The following is an 837-nucleotide window of genomic DNA, read 5'->3' as shown; positions in this document are numbered from 1 at the left end:
AGAGAGAGAGAGAGAGAGAGAGAGAGAGAGAGAGAGAGAGGACAGGAGATGAGAGACAGGGGGACAGAGGCAGGGGGCAGACAGAGAGCTCTTGGTATGTACATCATCTTCATGTTGTAATCCTCCAAGTGCACTTGCAGGCATGTGCCCCCATGACTGGCTCATCTAGGGCGCTTAATGCCATTCAGTTGTTGGTCTAAGAGTCTCTGTAAACAGCACCTTCACCTTCAGGGCAGCCAATGAGATGGGGACCAATCTCCCCATGTGATAAAGGAGGGAACATTAAAGATGTTACAATACACATGTTTACACATGCACATTTGTTCCTACTCTCTTGTGTTCTTACAATTCTGAAACAAAGGACTCTGATAATAAGCAAAACCTAGAAATCTGTAAGAAATGACCAGGAGATATTCACCAACAATTTGGCTTGCATTTTATGATTGAATTATTGCATATATGTTGGCATGCATATACATGTGCACTATGGAGGATGTATATATGTTTATGACAGAGGACAGACTGTGGGAATTTGTTCTCTCCTTGCAACATGTGGGTCCAGGGGGTGAACTCATGTCCTCAAGATTGATGGCAGGCTGCCTTCCATTCTCACTTGAATTTCAGATTAAGGGTCAAACTCTTTCTTCTCCATTGCAATGGACAGAGTTGTCTGGGTTTACGGAAGGGACAGTCTGAAGTTTGTATACTCACCTGGGGCTCACATGGCTCATTCTCTGTGCCCACAGGAAAGCGCATTTGTCTTGGTGAAGGCATTGCCCGCAACGAATTGTTCCTTTTCTTCACCACCATCCTCCAGAACTTCTCTGTGTCCAGTCC

General features: G+C 45.2%; 1 protein-coding gene across 1 annotated transcript in view; it reads left to right on the top strand.

Annotated features, from left to right (window-relative positions):
- The window catches only part of LOC101996958 (cytochrome P450 2B2-like), a 27,959-nt gene that overhangs the window by 22,440 nt on the left and 4,682 nt on the right, over positions 1-837 (top strand). Inside the window, exon 10 of the mRNA XM_013354848.2 lies at positions 747-833. Within this exon, the coding sequence (XP_013210302.1) occupies positions 747-833 (87 nt within the window). The remainder of the gene's footprint in view (positions 1-746; positions 834-837) is intronic.

Source organism: Microtus ochrogaster, unplaced genomic scaffold, assembly GCF_000317375.1.
Source record: "Microtus ochrogaster isolate Prairie Vole_2 unplaced genomic scaffold, MicOch1.0 UNK74, whole genome shotgun sequence".
Lineage (NCBI taxonomy): Eukaryota > Metazoa > Chordata > Mammalia > Rodentia > Cricetidae > Microtus > Microtus ochrogaster.
The sequence above is the reverse complement of the archived record's forward strand: the minus strand, read 5'-3'. Positions and strand labels throughout refer to the sequence as shown.